Below are 17,604 nucleotides of genomic sequence, written 5' to 3' on the forward strand. Positions count from 1 at the left end.
GACAGAGAAACATCTTAAAAAGGCAACAAAGGAAAACCGAGCTCTGCAGAGGGGAGAGGACGACAGGACAGCTTTCCCAGGGAAGGCCACGCAAGGCAGAGGCTCACGTACTGCCATCGTTGGCAAAGCTGAAAGCACCGTTTCTAAGGCTCTGCTCTCCGCTGATGAACGCGGATCTGTCGCAGCCTGCTGGTGGTGGAGAGCAATAAAAACTCAGTAGACCACCCATCCCCAAACGGACTGATCAGGTGAATTCGCTAACATTAAATTTCATAATCAAAATGGAAAAACACTTCAGTTAATAAAGAAGAACAGATTGATTCAATAAACGTAGATTTATTTTAAATCAGTTTGGTACATGATACAGATTGGTTTTGCAGTTTTTAATGAACTGAAATAGAAATTTCTAAATACAGCAGTGTCTGCCTGTGCAACGAAGGTCTGTAAGGTAAAATAAGGTGTTTTGATAGAACTACATCCACATGAACATATCAGGAGAAAAATCTGAAAAGGTTTCTTAATATACCTTCTGGATTAAAAAAAAAAATCATTAATGGCTCAAGATACCAAAGGAAGGGGGGGGGAGGCTGTGAGTTCTGTTGTAAGAGCTCTTCTTGCAGAATCTAACTGGTTTCATATTATGGTTTTGTTGCCAGAGCAGTATTCAAAATTACAGAAGACGAGAGGCTTCATCAGCTATGTTTTCACAGAAATTGCTGTATGTGTTGACATTAACGTGTGACAAGGTATTCACATCTAGGTAAATGATATTTGTACCACTGTAGCTAAATTTTGCCACTTTGGGAGAAAGGAAATTCTGTATATTTTCAAATGAATCTTGGATCTTACAGCACTCACTAAAAACTAACAACCATGGCACCATAATAAAAATTTTTGTGAGGTTCCTAGAACTAATCTCAGAATATTACTAATGAAAACACAAGAATGTGAGGTAAACCCACCTTTTTCCCAAAAACCTTTGAAGCCAGAGATTTTAAACAATTAAGGCACTTGAAAACATTTGGTGTATGTACAAATGTGCAAGTGAAACAAACTTAAACTGTACCAGCAAGTAACAAAGAAACAGTAAATCTTCATTTTAAGAACCTTGAATATAATCATATCTAAATGCAAGGAATTTGGGTTTATGAAATGGACCAAGCAACCTGTCATTTCCTACTACAAAATATTGAAAACCAAGTGCTAAACTCAGTCCCTATAGGCTAAAAAAGCTAAAAAAAAGAAAGAAAAAGAAAAAAAACAAAACCTTTAATGACCTAGAAAAGCAAAGCTTTTTTAAAACTTTTTTCTTTTTAGCTTTTTTAAAACTAATGTAAACCTCTGAACTAATCCAATATGTCAAAAGCAGGGGAGCAGCATCCTCTAAAACTGAAAAAACTAGTGCTTCCTAAGAAAACTAAAAAAACCTAAAGTATGCATGCTTATTATACTATAGGAACTGAAACTAATAAAGGATGGGAGAGAAAGAGAAAAAAAAAAAAAAGAGAGAGAAAGCACAATCTGTCAATCCAGGGCAATCATTGTTAAAAATCTACAGTGATCCAAATCAACTAACATTCCTTAGATTTTCTGAAATTATACTGGTCAATTTCTGGTCTCAAAACTTAAAATGATTGTCTCATTAAAGAATTAATAAACGACCCTAAAACAACTTATTTCCTTCTTGCCTCAAAAAAAGTTACTTTTCAAGGAAGCTTGGTGAAAATTCTCTCAAGGTACAACAGTGTTAGGATACTGCCTAAAGTACCAAGGAAAATAGAAATCAGTCAACTTTATTTTTATACTTTTTAACAGCCTAAGAAAAATGTTGGGAAGTTCACTATATGAAGGCTTTCAACTTTGTAGAACATCCTTTAGCTTAACTTGCTTAGGTCTGAAATAAAATAGTAAAATTTCAATTAAATACTAACAGTACGGTATCTAAAAGCAGGTCTACTACAGCTCAACAGTTACATCATCAAACCAACCTTCACCTTTCCTCCTGTGAAAGAATAAATCACAAACATCTGAAGTCACAGTCTACCTTTCCGTCTGTCTTTTTAAGGCACTGTTCTTTATTTTCTGTGATTTAAGGTGCTTTACAAGTATGAACGATAACCTGCTATTCTTTAATGGTCTGTATCCTTTCCACTCGTTTAACTCTGGAATGTAATTCCCTGTGTGGCATCTTATTTCTAATGTAGAAAAAATAACTTATCAAGCACAAAATTTTACTCTAAGGATACAGTTTACTCTAAGGATACTAAATGTATAGATTTATTCCACTTTTGAAAGGACAGCCAAAAGTCCACCCGATTGATGCTCATTTGGCACATTCTTCTCAATTCTGGTCACTAAACTACATCCTGAGATAGGATGAAAGTAATGCAGCTTTCAGGCTTTAAAAGGACTAAATTTAAACTGCCAAAAGAGTCATGAGGTTGTCTGCGTAGGACAATGTTTTCCATCACTTACAGAGTTACATTTGGTATGTCAAGAAGAGAGAACATAATCCCACAGCAGCAGCCATTTAAAATAAAAAAGAAGACAGCCACAAGGATTCATGCAGAATATTTTAAATATTCCTGTTGAGCAAAATGACTTAAGTGATTTTTCCTCAAGGACGATGCTCCAAAGTATCCTATATGCATCCTTTGAAAATGTAAAGATCCTGGAATAGCGTCTTCCATGTGGGACATCTTGAAAGATAATATTTTGGTTTCAGTGAGTCACACACCAGTCCTTGTTAATTTAATGGGTCTGTTTACAGAGTGTGGTAGTTTCGTTCTTTCGATTTGCAGAATTTATAGAGAAAGAAGATTACAGCCTGCACACCCAAGACGAGGACAATTCCTCCAATGAAACTGGCTGCATCGAAGGTAGACTTCCGCCCAGGTTGTGAAGTTGGACTTAAAGTAGTATTAGTTGTACCTGTTTAAATTAGGAAGAAAAAAATAACAATACTTAATAAGTCCCATAATCCTCTATCCATAATTTCAAGACCCACCCTGAACCTCTACTTTGACTTTCCCATGAGTTAAATTTTATAAAGTATTTGCTCTTGGAGTCAGATCTTTACAACTAGAATTTATCCTATTTATTCCATCCAGTGATATCAGGTGGTCAAACCTGCCATACAAATTCAAACACGAAAATGACAGAAATAGATTCTCTTGGTACATAAACTATGGCCTGAGAAGATACAAAGCACTTTAAAAATTTGCAATTTCTTCAGATAACATATTGTTGTTATAGTAAATATTAATATTTGTGTTGAAAAATCATACAACTTTTAAATTTTACTAAATATACATGATGAGCAAAAATTTGGTTGCAATTTTTCAAACTGCAAAAATATATCTTCAGTATCTGCAATTTATAGTTTCAACAAACAAAGAACTTGTTGTTAAAGGTATCGTAAATCTTACTATGTAAATTTTATAAGCATTACCAAACGCTATGGGAAAAAACCCACAAAAGGTTGAATGCTCTTTTCAGGAAGTAAAATGTTTCAAGAGGAAACAGAACAAATTTTTTTTTTTTTAGGGCGTAAAAGGTTTCAAGTAGACCACCATTCATTTTAATAAAAAGCAATTTATTTTAAGTGATTTTTTTTTTTTTAAATAGAGTATCAAACACTGGTTCTGGTGGCTGTATAATAAGCTGGCCAGCTTTAAAATTAATTACAACTGTTCTGTATTTCTTCCTGTGAAGACAAAATAGTTTCCCTGAAACCAAGAAAGGTAGCACAAGAATAAGCCAAACGAATGGGGCGGGGGATAAATGCCAGTATTTTAAATAGGGATGGGGGGAAGGATTCATAACCTGTGTATCTGCAATGTCCTGTGGCATCACCTAAATATAAGCTAGTTTACAACACATCAAATCATTAATTAGTAAACTGTTACCTCTCACACTTTTAAAAGTTAGAAAGGGGGGCAGCCCATGTGGCTCAGCGGTTTAGTGCCGCCTTTAGTCCTGGAGACCTGGATCGAGTCCCATGTCAGGCTCCCTGCATGGAGCCTGCTTCTCCCGCTGCCTGTGTCTCTACCTCTCTCTCTCTCTCTCTGTCTTTCATGAATAAATAAATGAATAAAATCTTAAAAAAAAAAAAAAAGAGTTAGAAAGGGATGTAAAGGGGATCCCTGGGTGCCTCAGTGGTTCAGCACCTGCCTTTGGCCCAGGGCCTGATCCTGGAGTCCCAGGATCGAATCCCGCATTGGGCTCCCTGCATGGAGCCTGCTTCTGCCTCTATCATGAATAAATAAATAAAATCTTAAAAAAAAAAGCATGTAAAGAAATGGTGAGAAATATGGCAGAGGTGCACATTTGGCACTGATCTTGGCTTTTTAGACCTCTCAGTGAAAAGGATGGCTATATTATCTTCACTCCGACTGCCACCATCTAACACAGCACAGAACTAATTCCTAATAGTAATTAGTATTTAATTTGTAATTTATAAGACAGATCTCACCTACAAATTGTACTAAAAAAGTTTTGGAAGAACACTCTCTCTGAACTCTAATGTATCACGCCAATGTGGCTGGCTACACATTAAAAAATGAGAAAAGGACTCCCAGCAAATGTACCATTGCTGCTTTAACAGCCTCCTATCTCAGTCCTCCAAATTGAAGAGATGAGTTTTAGTTCACAACCATTATGAATAAAACTGTTGGCAAAAACAGTAAAAGGCAATGCTGTATATACAACTCCTACCTTACTATTAGTTTTTAAAAAAATCCTCAAATACCTGATGTAGTAGCTGTGGTGGTAGCTGTAGAAGAGGAAGGCTGAGTTGTGGTTTTAGCTGGAATGTAAACAAAACTTATTAAAAACTTAAATTTCCATACTTCCCAGTATCTAGCAATTAGTCTTTTTAAAATAGGGCTATCAACTTCAACGTGTTTTCCACCTTTTAGAGAATAAAGGCCACATTTCAGGTAATGGTTCACTAACCTATCTCCACAGCCAGAATACTAGCCTTTAAATTAAGCTTTTGAAAACATTAAGCAATCATAAAATTTTATCTATGTTAACATCTGGATAAAGTTTGTAAAAGGACAAACAGGAGAAGAATTAGTGTTTAGGTGAGGGGAACTATCGTTTTTTTAATGCTTCTATGACAAAAACTATTAACTTAAAAAGTCATGGTAAGAAATAAGTGTGGCTCAGTATTTCCCAGGTAGGTATCAAGGTCGGCGTGGCTTCTTCATTTCAAGGGGCTGGCAAACTTTTCTTAAAGGGGCAGACAGTGTGTAATTTAGGCTTTGTGCGCTGCATAGTGTAAAGCAGCCAAGGACAACATGCAAATCAACAGGCATGGTTCTGTTCCAATAAAATTTTATTTTAAGAACAGATCCCCTCGGGCCACAGATTCCCCCAATTTAAATTACCTGATGATGCCTGTAGAGAAAATGAACTCTCGTGAGAAGGATTAATTTGAATGTAAACAAATTTAGGAACCAGAGCACTGTATTATTAACAGACTTCTCTCTCAGTACAGATACCACTAACAGATTCTAATAAATGAGAACGACTCTGCTAGGATATTCTCATACATGTTTGTATCCTTTCCTCTCATGAGCACTGCTGTACACATTTTACCTACTTACTTACTCTTGGATGGACAATTAGGTCATCTCTCATTTCTCCATACTATAAACACCTAGCAGGGAAATATCTGATTTCATCTCTGATAGGGCTGATTCTTATACAGAATTCCTAGATTAAAGGATATGATTATTTTCAGACTTTTAATCCCTTAAAAGTTTTTGTTGCTATACATTCTGTGTAACTGCAAAAAATAACACTTTATAAACTACATGTATTCTTTTCAATCTGAAAACGCTATTACTAAATTTTATCTAACAATGGTAGGGAAAAAAGTTTGCTAATTTGCCATTTGATTCTTACTACCAATCCTCCAAACATGCCACAAACTAATTTTTTTTGTAAATAGGGAACACATTTACACACTTTTACTTTTGACCAAATACTTTGATAAAATTTTCAAAATTACCCAATACCTAGGGAATAAACCTCCACTGACCTATGTTCCTTTCATTAAAAAATAATCCACCACTTACAAAAGCTCTTGGTGATGGAGAATTTTACAAATACAGTAAATTATGTAATCCCACCACTCAGTAACATGTTACTTCCTGCTGGCCACTTCTCTAGGAATTTATACAACAAAAAGATTTAAAAAGTATTGAACTTAATGGTTTGTCTTCCACTTAATATATTATGAACATTTCCCACTATATTTCTGACATAATCTAGTCATTCTATTATAGGAGATTATTTACAAATATTTTTATTTGTAATATTTATAAGTACTAACAGAAGACTATAATAATTAACCCCACTGAACACCTTTTACATAAAAGGATTATTAGATTCTCCTTACATCATCTAATAATCCCTTAACTCATTTGCTCTCTTTCAGCACTAGCCATGGAAAGAGACCATATAAAGGTTTGTTTTTCAACCACTAATTGCCACTCAACATGCATTTTCTATAAGCAAGTCCTGACTTCCTTCCACTTTACAGAACCAGAGAGAGAAAACAAGGGAGACTCCACGGTACTTCGCTGGAGAACCCAGTGTGGAGCAAGCATGAAAACTATAAGATTCACGGAGAAGAAATTAAAAGTGAATCCATAATGGTTTAAGAAACTGTTTCCCCCTTTCGGTTCACATCTCACCTTCTGGAAATTGATTAATTTTTCTCTCAATATCTCTGCTTTCATCAATCTTTAACGTCTTCTAGTCAGTGACTTATATATACTCTCCAAAAGTTCTGAAGCATTTGCAGATTCCTATCGAATGAATATTTCCATAGTAATTGAAGCTACCAGCACAATATCACTGAGTGTGTAGTGTAGCTGGAAGAGCAATGCACAAACGGCTATCAAAACCTGGTATGAGCCAGTTCACCACTGCTCAAGTCTTTCAAAAGGAGTTCTGGTCCTTGTAATAGATTCTGACTTCTTCCTCGAAAAAAAAAATATATACCTAAAATACACACACACACACACACACTCTTGGACCCATCTCTTTGCCCGTCCCTACTCGGTTCGGTTTCCTCTCTGGCCCTCTTCCAACCCTTAGACATTACAGTGCCCTGGAGTTTGGGCCTCAGGCCCTATTCTCCCTACAAGCTGCTACAGTGGACACACTACACTCTTGCCCACACTGATCAGCTTACCTGTACTGTCAGCTAAGAGCTCTGCCGTCACCTCCCTCAAGCCCTACCCCTCCTACTATTTGCATGCATCTGCAACTCTTCCCCTATGAATTCTCCAGAATGCCCTGCACAGGTTATCTATTCTAATCTCCCTGTGTTCACTCTTGTCTCCTGTTCCAATCTGTCTTCCCAATCTGACTCTTATCCTGCTGAGTGTCCACAGCTCAACATTTCCTCACCACGTACTCCAAATGCAATTCCCTGACCTAATTATACTCCTTCACATCACCTTCACATGTACTGACCACCTTGCTCCACTTGCGAAGCTGTCCTCATGATTTACCAGAATCATTTCAGATTCAATCAACATCTCCAGGGAACTGTCACCACATTTGCCATGTTACTCCATATATAGGCCTTCCTACAAATGTCTCAGCACAGTGTGCTTACCTCTTTCACAGTTCCTATGATAGACAAAATGTCTTCGGTCTCCAGTATCTATCATCCAGCCTAGTACTTGTCCTGTAGTAGATTTTTTTTTCATGATTTATTCCTCCTATCACTTTTGTAAAGATTTTTAAAAGGAGAAATTATCTAATCCTGTGAAAGACTTTCTAGTTATTGATGGGAATGAAAAGCATATCTTTCTGGAAAGCAATCAATATCATCTGACCTAGGAATGCTGTTTGAATCAATCACTATCAGGGATAACAGCAATATTTCCCTGAAGACATCTGCTGCATGGAGAAAGATGACCTAACGTAACTATCCAACCAAGTGCAGGATAAGTAAAGTCTATACAACAAAGTAAGAGAGAAAACAAATCAAAAAAGCATGGACATATTCTCCAATTTCATAGTTAAGTTTATCTATTGAGAGATACACAAGACTGGGAGAACTTTATGACTGAAAACAATGTGGTATACCTCTGGATGATCGGAATCATAAGGAATTTTCATTTCTTTTAGGCTTCTGTATTTCCCAAGATTTTCACAAAACCCACAAAAAGCAGTTTATGGACTCAAACTCAAACCAAAGATATGATAAATCCTCCCATATTCAATGAATGTCAAACACTGGAGTTACAGGTCACTGGCTCAAACAGTTCATATTAACGTAATCGTTATGATCCAAAACTAAACACATCTACTAATTTTTAAAATTATAGTAACAACTTTTAGGTATTTAAGTACTAAAAAGTCCATCAAGAGACCTTACAAATCCTAAAAGAGGGGGAATTATCTTGTATTACCTGTAGAATTGGTTGGCATCAGAGTGGGCTCCGGTGCTATTTAAAACAAACAGGCATTAAGTCAAAGCAATCTAAAAGATTACAATCTATTACACTATTTTTCAAATTGCAGACATTTGAGTACCACTTTTACAATTTTTGCATTTAAGTATAACCTTGTGGAGGAGACGGACAGTTATTCTACCAAATATTGATCTCCCCTTCTTTAGAAATAGAAGCACCAAACTATAGTTGACACTTCCCTCCCCTGAGGAAAGACAAACATTCCTTAGCCTCCCCAAGGTAGGCAGCCCAGTGTAACTGCTAGAAAGCATCTGTAGGTAGATATGGGCCTCTTTCCTCTTCCTGTTGGCAGGAAAATCAATTATGTTGGCTCCAGCTATGGAGCACTCACCTTAGAGAGCAAGGTCAAAGATATTTTGACAGTAAACAGCTTGGGTCCCTAATGGTTGTACTGCTGCTACATAGTCCAAACTAATTCTGATACATCAATCAAATTAAGTAGAATTACTTACCCACTTTTTCTCTAAAATAGTATCTTTTAAAATGCTTTAATCTTGTGATATTTTTGTAATTTTGCAATATTTTTATGAAACCACAGGTTTGATACAATTATCACTGTTTTCTGACACACATTAATAACAGATACTAAAATCGTTTGTTCCTGGGGCAGCTGGGTGGCTCAGTCAGGTCTGCATTCTGCTCAGGTCATGATCCCAGCCAGGGTCCTGGGATCAAGTCCTGCATCAGGCTCCCTGCTCAGCAGGGAGTCTGCTTCTCACTCTCTCTCTCCCCTGCCTGTGATCTCATTCCCTCTCATGCTTGCTCTCTCTCAAATAAAACTTTATAAAAAAAATAATAAAGTACAAAAATGAGAAAGCAGATGAATACAGAAGAGATTTTACCATAAAACAAACTATGCTAGAGACTGTGACAATCACCAGCACTATAACCAGGAAAAGTGCTAGAACAAGAGTCCAGTCCTATAAAATGCAAATAAAGAGAGGCTCTAAACTATAGTGAATTTCCAGAAGAGTTATATAAAAATAAAAAAAATAAAAAGGAGATATCTATATCTACAGCATTCCACAGTACAGTCAAATCTCTAAACTAAGTTTCGAAATATTGTCCTCCTAGATCATATGAATATGCCATTTATAACCAAATTTCTAAAAGGTTAGAATTATGGAAATGGCCAACGAAATACTGAAATAAGGCTTCCTGAGGCAAAGATCTTCCTCGCCTCTTGGCCACTCCCCACAGCAGCCAATGTGAATACTTACCAGAACAGAGCTGTGTGCTATTCACCACCTGGCAATCACTAACTGTTGTATTATGTGAACAGTAGCTTTTCTCTGTTGTTGGGGAAGAAAGGGGGAGGGAGACAAAGAACAGCAATCACTTGTTTATATTATCTTTGACTTTGTTACTAAGCTCCAGAATTGCTTCCAAAAATCAAACTCAGGCATAAACATTTTAGAAGTCCACAGACCAAAAAAATACTGTTATTCTCCTTCTCTCCATGATTAAGAAATATTACACAGGATCCTTCCAAATATTCTTCTATACTCCACACGAATATATTTAACAGATAAATCAGAAACACAGAATTGTGCCAGGACCACTGAATAGGGAAGGCTGCTGGAACCCACAAGAGGGATGAATCAATAGGGAGAGTGGTCAGGATCTAATAAAGGCTTAGTAACCATGGGAGGTACCCCAATAGCAGCAGGATGACCTCTGTTCCAGATCTCTGCTTGGTCTTCTACACTTTCTAAAACTGATTTCCTGACAGTTAAACTTCTAGCAAGAGTAAGGGAGACCCTTCCCCAACATATCCTACAGTAGGGCACTGAAGGCCCAAGACATGACAGCTCTGCCATCCATACACAAAGGGAGAGAGGGGCACACTCTTAAATTCCATTTTATGACTTAAAAAAAGTGACTGATACAACAAAAAATTAACCCCAAATTAAGCTAATACTTTAATTTTAAAATCAGTTTTTAAACTTTATTATGTAGTGATATAATGCCTAGAAATCCTAGATTTAATGAAGATAAATTGTTCTCCTGATAAGAAAAAAAATGCAACTACCTTACATGAAGAAGACAGAATATGCTGTAATCCCATGGTTCTACCAAAAACCTTACTGTCATTTCAAAGTATCTCCAGCTAGCTCTTTACCCCTCAAATCAGGCTAATTTTAAAAGTGAACAAAACTACCACCTCTCTTCCCATCTCATTCTTCTCCCATATTTAAGTATCCAACACATTTGTTAAGGTCTCTGTAGTTCCTCTAGCAGGACACCTGCAGCAGATAAATGCCTCCTTTTTCTGGGAAACTGTTTTCAGGGGAAAATCTCACAACTTTCTCCCACAGCTGATTTCAGTGTACTTGTCCATTTAATCTTCAAAGGCTTTAAAATCTCTCTTCCTTTAAGAGCTACTGAACCTCAATTATCAAGTTTAAGGAATTAAAGGGGTGGGGACAGAATGGGAGACTGGAGATTTTAGGGGGAATGTTCAAAGCAATAAGCACTTCAAGGGAAAAGTATCTGATTTGCAAAATAAGTAGTGCACAATATTCCTAATTTTCTACTAATTTTTCAAGTTATTCAGAAATACCCCGTACGATATTGTAAAATGTTCTGTTTGCATTCTTAAAATTAAAGCAATCCCAAAGCTTCTTACCTTTACATTCTATCCAAGAGCAGGCAGCGGCATCAACGCTAGTGTTCACACAGGAAACACAGCTGTTGCGGTTGTCACAGGTATCTGGTGGGGAGGGGCATATAAAACCAATCAGTTGAGACGTCACTTTAAGCTTGTACAACTTACCTTTTTTAAACAAAAGTGAGCATTAAGTACGGTACCAGACTTACTAATTCAGAGAAATGGTAAATGTTATAGCCCATCAACAGATGAATGGTTTAAAAAAAAAAAGTTATACTTTTTGCAAGAATATTATTCAACCATAAAAAAAGAAAATCCTGCCATATGCTACACCATGGATGAGCCGTAAGGACATTATGCTCAATTAGACGTTCAAAAAAGGACAAATATTGCATCATTTCACCAATATTAAGTATCTAAAATAGTCAAACTCAGAAGGAGAAAAGCAGAATGATGGCTGCCAGGGCTGAGGGCAGGGGGAATGGAGATCTGCTCCTCAAGCAGGGGACAGTTTCCAGTAGGAGGAAAAGTTCTGGAGATCTGTAGAACACTGTGCTTATGGTTAATAGTGTATATACACTTAAAAATTTGTTAGGGTAGGCCATCTACATGTTTTTTATCACACACATAAAAATAGTACATAAACTGGTTTAATAAGAAATTCCAATCATTATAAATGACTTATGGAACTGAAGTAAACACCAAGAGAAAGGGAAGAAAAAAAATCCCACAAGCCAGCGGGAATGCCCATTACCTATCTAAACAACCCTTAGCTACAGGACAACTATTTCACAGACACTCAGGGTTTCTTGAGCCATTTTAAAGCATCCTTAAGAAAGAAAAAATTGGAAAAAAGGCAGTGTTATGTAAGGCCAACACTACACACACACACACACACACACACAAGAAATCACTGATCCAAAACATCAGCTAAGACGTTGGAATTTTTTAAAGTAATAAAAATTTGTTACAGGTTGAACCCAAACCCCGATGATGTTCATTCCGAAAACACCAGATTTGCAATTCATAAATGATCCGCTATTTCCAGGGTCCTCCATGACTGGAGGATAAGGGACAGTAACACCTGGAAGGGGCTACATTCACATACGTACAGTTTAACGATTTAGCAGAGTCTGTCAATAATATAGGCCAAATAACTCAAAAAGTCTAGACTAGGGTTCTACCCATTTTCCTGGAAGCCAGAGGACTCCAAAGAAACATTCACATTTGCTTTCCCTGTGCTTTAAAAAAAAAAAAACAGTTCTGCACAGAGGCAACGCATTTCAATATTTTATCCCTAGTATTTTTCAGGAACTGGAATGTATGGAATACCCTTAAGTAAGGGATTCACAAAGTAGAAAATAAGTTCTGCAGAGGTTTGTGTACTGAAAAAAAAAAAAAAAAAAAAAAAAAGCTAGTTGTCCAAAATCTTTTGTGCCTGATGAGTAACGTTTGAATAGCAGTCAATGAAAACTTGCTACCTTTCATTTTAGACTGCGGCTTATCCAACTGCTACTTAGAGAAAACAAATCATCTCCTTTGTAGGACTTTCAGTTACACAAAGGCAATTAACTTGGGTATCTCCAAGCTTCTCTTTGGAAAAATACACACTCCAAAACTACAATTCTGCGAAGAAACTGCCAAGTAAGCCGGAGACAAAACATGCTGTGCCCTATCATCTTAGAAACAGCGCAGTCAGAAATGTCCAGTATCGTATTGCAATTTACTTCCCTCGTTTAACAATTTTTGAATCGTGCTACATCTTATTAATCATATATTAAACTTTCATAAAACACAAAGACCAAGAGAAGAAGCTTCAAAATAGTGGGATCACGGGGGGGGGGGGGGGGGAGCCAAGGTAAAAATCTGCCACTTCAGCAATTCTTCGGTCAGGATGCCGCTTATTCCTTACCCAATATTAACTAGAATAACCCATCACGCTAGATTGCAGGTTTTTAAATACCTAGGGCTCCTTTTCACCTCAAATCGATCTTCTCCTCTCTCTTTTGTGTTGTCACGGAATTGCCAATTTCTGCTTTGAGATTTCAGCGTTACGACTCAAGCACAGGACCCCCAATCGATTACAGGGTTTAACCAAAAAAAAAAAAAAAAGAAAGAAAAGGAAAGAAAATCGGCAGACCTGGGTTCCAACCCCAGCTTCACAGTCAACTAAACCTACGCTCCGGGCAGAGTTAGTCCATCTCCGTCTTCCTCCTAGATTTCACCACCTATCTTCCAGCTCAGCCTAAAACACCAAAAGGGGGAACATACGAAGCATCGGGCACACGAAGGGGTGGCTTTTCTTCCTCTGCGCACAGGGAGGAGTGTAAACTTTTAATTTGACCAAACGCCCAGACCTCAGCCGGATCCCACACTGATCCGCAAAGTCCAAACGGTCAGGTCGCAGGCGACTTATTTTCTGAGACACCGGCCACGAGCACCGACGCCCCCGGTCCTCACGGCGGTCGCCAGTGCCCGGGGACGTCGGCTCTCGGAGCAGCGGCCCCGGGTGGGCAGGTCTGGAGGCGCGTCGCCTCGCCCCACCGTCCACCTCACGGCCGCCGCCGCCGCCGCCGCCGCCGCCGCGGGAGGCGGCCACGTCCCCCCTTCTGGAGCTGACGTGACACTGGGGATTACGAGGCACTTTTGAAAAGCAGCCCGGCGTGGGGCACCTCGGGGCGGCAGGGAGCCCGACGGCCGCCGCTCCCCCCCGGGCGCGCCCCCGCCCCCGCCCCCCCCCCCCCCGGCCCGGCTGCTCCCGGACGGGCCGCCATGTTGCTGGAGCGCCGCCCGGCCCGGCCCCGCGCGCACCGCGGACGCGGCAGGCGGGCGGGCGGGCGAGTCCCGGAAGCCCGCGGGGCCGGCGCCCACCTGGTGCCGGAGTGGTGGCCGGCGCGGCGGTCGTCACCCGCGTCGTGGCTCTGTCGGTGGTCGTCTGAGTCGTGGTGGTAGTCACGTTCGGGTCCAAATCCTGAGCCGCGGTCAGCGCACAGAGCGCGGCCAGGCAGGCGGCGGCCCAGCACAGCTGGCGGGAGAGCCCCGACATCGCGGCCTGCGCTCCGGCGTTCCGGCGACTGCTGCGGCGCCCTCCGCTCCGCGCGTCCTGTCCCCTGCGGCACCGCCTCGGAGAGTCCGGCCCCCCGCGAGAGCGCGCCGGGGTCACGTGAGGGCCCCCGGCCACGGCGTGCGGGGGCGAGGCGGGGGCGGGCGATACCAACGGCACGGCCGCGGGGGGGGGGACAGGGGCATCGGGAGGAGACCCGGGAGGCTCCTCTCGTCTCACAGCGGCCGGGACGTGGCGAAGCAGCTCCGCAGACGCAGGGAACGACCCCGCTGCCCCCGGAGACCCCCCCCAAGACGCAGCTGGGCTGTTCTGGTTCCGGCGGCGGGGACGGCTCCCGCTCCGCTCGGATGGAACAACCCGCCTGAGGTGGCGCTCGGCGGCCGGGGGCGACGGCGCGGCTGGCGGCGCGCGGGCCACGTGACTCCGCGGGTGGCGCTCCGGGGTCCGTAGCCGCGCGGCGGCGGTGTCCGTGAGGGGTGTGTAGGCCCGGCCGGGGCCTGACGTGGGTGCTGTGCCCGCCTCGCCGAAGGACTCGCGCTCCTGTCCTGCAAAATGGGTCTTTCTGCGAGTTACGCGGTGTTGGGGCCCCGGGAAACGAAACCGCGTGGTTGCGTCGCGCCCCGCCGCGAGCGCCCGGCAGCCGGTGGCCCGCTGCGCGCGGGGCCGTGTCCGCCTGCCTTCCCCGAGTTCCCCGCCGCCACCGCCCGCAGAGACGAGCCGGGGGGGGGGCGGGGGGGATCGTCGGTGCGCTCCCGCCCCTGCCTCACGGGGAGGACGCCGACGCTCGGGAACAGCGGCGGGCCCGAAGCCCGGCTGCTTCCCCTCGCGGCGGGCTTTCCAACCGGCCTGTGCCAAGCTCCGTCCCTGCTCGGGCTTTTGGGAAAGGTGAGCGCCCTCTGACGCCCGGCCCTGCCTGTACCCGCGACTCAAAATTGGGAGTATAAAAGCTGTTATTTATTTTATTTTATATTTTATTTTATTTTATTTTATATAAAAGCTGTTCTTAACGCCGTTTTCCCCCACCCCACCCCGTTATTCGCATTCAAGTTTAATTACGTACATTTACCCAAATAAAATAGCACACGGTCATTAATTGCTTTTCTGAGATCTGCTTCGCTATGAAGACACCGAAAAAAGTTGACTATTAACTTTTTTTTTTTTTTTGGTCTCAACTTGAAGTTTTAAAAACTTTCTAGAAGACTCTAATCCGTAGGGCCCTTTTGTACCCTCGTGACCAGAAACTTTTTTTTTTGAGAGAAGCAGGCTTTTAATTTATATATATTTTTTATTGAAATTTGATTTGCCAACATAGAGTATAACACCCATTACTTTTTTTTTAAGATTTTATTTATTTATCTTATGAGAGACACACAGAGAGAGAGACAGGCAGAGACACAGGCAGAGGGAGAAGCAGGCTCCCTGCAGGGAGCCCGATGTGGGACTCGATCCGGGGTCTCCAGGATCCCGCGCCCTGAGCCAAGGGCAGACGCTAAACCGCTGAGCCCCCCCCCCCCCCCCCAGGGATTTCCCCGGAACATTTGTCCTATTGGCTACACTTGCTGGAGATTCGCTTGATGTAGACAAACTGAGGGTGTCAGGTCCCACATCTCCAGAAGGATGAGAGTGCAGCCAGGTACTTAAATGAGGCCCCGTTATCGGCCTTAAGTGAACGTCTCTTCTCTCAGGGTATGGCGTCCAGAGTATGCACGTGGCCATCTGACACCCAAAGGGAGGCATTAGTAAACTTTTTTTTAGGTTAAAAATATAATAAAAGTTCTGTTTTCTTTCCCTACCCCAGTGGATCATCTTGTTTCCACACTAGCGTGAATACCCCCCACCATGGAGGACGTTCATTTATACAGTCTGTCATCTGGGTGTTCAACTCCAGCCTTCAGATTTTTGATAGCCTTTTTTTTTATTATTCATGAGAGACACAGACAAGAGAGAGGCAGAGGGAGAAGCAGGCTCCATGCAGGGAGCCCGTGGTGACTCCATCCTGGGTCTCCAGAATCACGCCCTGGACTGACAGCGCCGCTAAACTGCTGGGCCACTGGGGCTGCCCTTTTGAGAGCCTTTAAGAGGACATTTCACACTCTTAAGACCAGGAAAGCATTGGCTTATTTGACGTGGCATCTGTTGAGCTAGCTCAGGGAAGGCTTCCAAAGCCCCTTCACCGTTCCAGAGCAAAGACTGGCATCTATAACAGTCTTAACAACATATATTAAACAGTCGTAATATTTAAATAAGCTTCGACAAAGAGGATTGTAATAAATGATAGATTAATAGTAAGCTAAAATTGTAGATTCCCATTCTTACTATTAACACTGTGACTGGGATTGCCGGTAACATACTAGGGTTACTGTCCTTAGGAAGCTGTCTGCTTTGACTATGGGTATTTCTTCCCTGTCTTCCAGGATGTCAGAAGGAAGCATTACACTTGAGAGCGTTTGTTCTCAGCCTTGGGTGAACATAGGAATCACCTGGGAAGTTTCGAAAAATCCTGATGCCAGGGTACCGATTTAATTACTCTGGAAAAATGCCTGGGCATCAGGAGTTTTAAAAGCTCTCCAGGTGTTTTTAATCTGCAACTTAGGTTGAAAACCACAGCTTTACTCTTGCTGCTTGAAGTGTGTGTGGTTCATGAACTGGTACCTTTATACCACCTGGAATATTAGTTAGAGACGCAAAATCTTCAGGCCTCATCTCAGACCTCCCGAATGATTTGCATTTTTTCTTGAGATCTGTATGTACATGTGTTTTAAAGTTTGAGAAGACCGCTTTACATTATAACTTGTAGAGGACTATCCTATCCTAAATTGCTGCAGTTTTTAACAGTCAGTCATGCACAAGATGACATCAAGCAAAGCGTTTTGTTGTAAAGGTTTGGTTTGGTTTTACAAATATATGTAAGGGCAGGGTACAGACGCAAAACTCTTGCCCATAGATTCTGTTGAGGCTGGCACCTGAGGCATTATTTCTACTCTGCCTCAAACTCTGGGTCTGCTAGAGTTTTTCCCATTATCTCTTAGTCCATTAGAAAACAAGGAACCCGTTTTTCTAACATATTCCTTAGGAACAACCCAAGTTCAAGCTAAACTCCACCCCGGGCGACTCTCTGGTACTGTGCATTACTACTACTCTCTCCATTTTAATTTGGAGGATATGCTTTTCAATAAATGCAGTCAATTGAAAATGTGATGTTAATGACCATAGCTAAGACTGAGCATAACAGGGACTTGGTGTTATCTCAGTCCTCAACGCACTGTAAGACAGATGTGCCCTCATTTTACTAATGAAATTGAAACTCAGTATTGTTACTGATTTCATAAATTTACTCAGAGGTCTCTAAAGTTTTATAGCCAGACAGAGCTAACAGTTCTTTGATCTCTTCTTTCTACAAATGAGGAAAGTGAAAAGCTATTTGC

At 41.4% G+C, this 17,604-nt stretch overlaps 1 protein-coding gene across 1 annotated transcript; it reads right to left on the bottom strand.

The window, feature by feature from the left end:
- Positions 1 to 320: 320 nt before the first annotated feature.
- On the bottom strand, positions 321 to 14,268 carry CD164 (CD164 molecule). Its single transcript, XM_055330112.1, has 6 exons — positions 13,987 to 14,268; positions 11,134 to 11,217; positions 9,725 to 9,796; positions 8,442 to 8,477; positions 4,751 to 4,807; positions 321 to 2,931 (listed from the first exon to the last, which is right to left on the bottom strand). The coding sequence occupies exons 1-6, from the start codon at positions 14,159 to 14,161 to the stop codon at positions 2,765 to 2,767; spliced, it is 591 nt and encodes a 196-aa protein (XP_055186087.1). The 5' UTR covers positions 14,162 to 14,268; the 3' UTR covers positions 321 to 2,764.
- Between the last annotated feature and the right edge of the window lie 3,336 nt (positions 14,269 to 17,604).

This window comes from Nyctereutes procyonoides, unplaced genomic scaffold (assembly GCF_905146905.1).
Source record: "Nyctereutes procyonoides isolate TBG_1078 unplaced genomic scaffold, NYPRO_anot_genome, whole genome shotgun sequence".
Classification (NCBI taxonomy): domain Eukaryota; kingdom Metazoa; phylum Chordata; class Mammalia; order Carnivora; family Canidae; genus Nyctereutes; species Nyctereutes procyonoides.